Here is a 3,157-nt window from a genome sequence, read left to right as displayed (position 1 = left end):
CTGATGTTAACAGGAAGTGACGTCACGTGTCTTCTTCCTGAGTTATTTGGGGTTATTTTGTATTCCACGCTACACAAACCCACAAAGAAGAGACTAGACCGCAGAAACGGTGGAGAATCACTTTAGAAACAATAAATATTGGGTTAAAGTTACGATTTCGCGGGGTTTGCTTGATTTTACGTTAATAGCTGCGATCGCAACATCATGAAATCCTGGAGGGTCTGATTATTACATCTAGATCCAAGTTATTGTTGTTGATTCGTCTCATAGAGAGGAGAAATGTTAAAATGCTGGTGGACTGACCTCTCCATCTTTGGACTCCAGTCGCAGCTCGTTCCTGCAGATGGCCTGGATGTCTCCGGCCTCGGCCAGGATCTGGATCCCTTTGGGGGCCTCCATCAGCAGAGAGCGGGTGGGGGACTCCAGCCTGGAAGAAAACAGCAGAAGTTGATGATCTCAAGCCACCCTTACTGCTCAGGGTTTCACGGCAGAGAATAAAGCTTTGTGTTTTCTTTGTGGCGATAATCTGATTCTCAGTACGAGCCTCCAGTCCAGCTTGCACAAAAAGTGCTTTTGAACCGAATGGTTGGAAGAGTTATCAGGACAGTTAGTCCCGCGGCGCGGAGGTTCTCACGACTTATGGGTTTGTTTTTCGCACTGCCAGGGAAAAGCTGCGATTGTGCAAAACTCGTAATTTATACAGATAATGTCTCGAACCACCATTAAGAAGAACGATGGAGGACTCAGCAGTCCGACCTGTGTGGTTGTGGCCTTTTTTTTTTTTTTTTTAAATTTAATTTTAAAGCAGAGTTTAAAGAGCTACAAACACCCGGGAGGAGTCCGAGGAGCCAAAACTCGCCTGACAGATCACTTTATTTTGTGCTGAACACACTCACAGTTCAGCAGCGCTCGAGTTTTATTAGCGCCGGTTTCTTTCAGAGCCTTCAACCTGCTCGACTAATCAACGGACAGCGCATTAACGAACGGACCAATCACATCGTCTGCATCCCTCCAGAATCCCCACTGAGCCAAGAAAGCACCAACTCTGAAACAGGAAAAAAGACCTGGTAAACGCAGCTATAAGGACTACGATTTTTTTTTTTGGGTTGGATCCAGGACCTGTCTTGTGTTCTGATTCAGGGAAGACAGTTTTTATGGGTTAGGGTCCCGTCCATTGGTCCCTCAATGTGGTGAAGTTCTCTTGTACCCTTAACCTAAAAAAAAGCTCCAAATCATAATGTTTCCACCGCCGTGTTTCCAAACATGACGGGTCAAGTTGATGCCAAAGAGATCGACTTGTCTTCTTGAGCAGGAGGACCTCATGGGTGCTGCTGGACTTCACTCCTTTCCATCAAAGTGTGGTACCACTGCTGGTCCTGGTACCACTGCTGGTCCTGGTACCACTGCTGGTCTTGGTACCACTGCTGGTCTTGGTACCACTGCTGGTCTTGGTACCACTGCTGGTCCTGGTACCACTGCTGGTCTTGGTACCACTGGTGGCCTTGGTACTACTGGTGGTCTTGGTACCACTGCTGGTCTTGGTACCACTGCTGGTCTTGGTACCACTGCTGGTCTTGGTACCACTGCTGGTCTTGCTGACTGTGGTCCTTCCATGTAACTGTGGGCTAAAACCTCACCTCTCTCATCATCATCCTCATCCTCACCCCATGAGGAAGATCTTGTAAGGAGCTCTGAGGGGGACTGATTTCACTGATGGTCTTGTAGTCTATTCCAGTCTCGTGCAGATCCATCTGGTCCCTGAAGTCCTCCAGCAGCTCTTTGGTCTCGCTCACGGTGGAGCGTAAGGAATCGATTGTGCTTTAAACACAAATGTCTGTAATTAATTAATCAATAGATTGAAAAGAAAACGGCATCAGGAAACACGCCGTGCCATCCTGTACGGATTCAAACCTTCATGTGAGGCCCTGAAGATTTTCCACACTTCAAACTCACCATCCTGGGAGCAGAACGAACACAGAGCCGAGAAGGGATTGTAAACTGAGTGGATCCGACACTCGAACACCACCTGCTCACACGTTTCTGTCGGAGGATTAACGATCAGCCCACGCCTCGTCACGTCTCCACAGAAACCCGCTCCGAGACGTCAGGACGCTTCAGAAGATTTAGACCTGAAGAGGCGGCGTCTCTCCTGGTCTTAATGTCACCAAACTGAAGCTTTTTTCACAAGCCGTCAGCTCCTGACTCGTCTTTCAGAAGGTTGAGGAGAGGTGGACTAAAACAGCCGTTCATTGGTAACTCAGCTGGACTCCAAATCAACGGTTTAAACCTGGAACCGACGGCCGGAGCTGGAATCCAACGCTTCAGGAAAGAAGTTAATAAAACGCAGCTGGGATGTCATCAAACGGCAGTTAGGCGGAGGAAAGATGCTGTCGGACCAACATGGATCCAACCTGGATTCATGTTTAAACTCCGGTTTGTTCCCATAAAACAAACCTCCCGACCAACTTCCTGCTGGTTCTGGATGAACAGAACCTCGGCTCCAGCTTCACATTTTATTTACAGTTTGTCCACTTCTGTTTGGGAACAAAGCAGAATATTTCTCCAGAAAGCACCAAGTTACTGTTTTTATTCTCTCACTTCTCAAATCTACAAATAATATCAACGATATTTGTACAAATAAAACCTAAAATAAATACAGGAAGTTACTTTGAGGCAGATTTTATCTCCGTACGTCAAACAGAATCTCTCTAAAAATCAATATTTGAAAAAATAAACTTGATTTCTGATTAAACATCTGAAATGATTCATTTTAAAACTTTTAGTTTAACTTTATTACAGCTCGGTAACACCGGTTTTTTGTTTGGTTTTTTTGATTCAAGGTTGAACTTTTTTGTGGATTTCCATGATAGGTGCAAATAACAGCAGCAACTAGCTGTAGCACTTCTGGTGCAGCCTGGCGGCACTTCCTTCATATTTCCTGAAGTGAAACTGACGACAGCGTAACGATTTACAGATCAGCTGTTTCACGCTGGCGCAGGTCTCGGATCGGCTCGGAGGTCTTGGATCGGTGGTCTTGGATCGGATTGGCGGTCTCGGATCGGCGGTCTTGGATCGGTGGTCTCGGATCGGCGGTCCCAGATTGGTGGTCTCGGATCGGCGGTCTTGGATCGGCGGTCTTGGATCGGTGGTCTCGGAT

At 46.9% G+C, this 3,157-nt stretch overlaps 1 protein-coding gene across 2 annotated transcripts in view; it reads right to left on the bottom strand.

Moving 5' to 3' along the window:
• Positions 1–3,157, bottom strand: part of sgcd (sarcoglycan, delta (dystrophin-associated glycoprotein)) — a 202,888-nt gene that overhangs the window by 9,530 nt on the left and 190,201 nt on the right. For both annotated transcript variants that reach the window (XM_017432744.3, XM_017432743.3), the window contains one exon: positions 304–427. In XM_017432744.3, the coding sequence (XP_017288233.1) occupies positions 304–427 (124 nt within the window). The remainder of the gene's footprint in view (positions 1–303; positions 428–3,157) is intronic.

The sequence above is a fragment of the Kryptolebias marmoratus genome, linkage group LG13 (genome assembly GCF_001649575.2).
Source record: "Kryptolebias marmoratus isolate JLee-2015 linkage group LG13, ASM164957v2, whole genome shotgun sequence".
In the NCBI taxonomy this organism is placed as follows: domain Eukaryota; kingdom Metazoa; phylum Chordata; class Actinopteri; order Cyprinodontiformes; family Rivulidae; genus Kryptolebias; species Kryptolebias marmoratus.
This window is presented reverse-complemented; position numbering and strand designations above follow the sequence as displayed.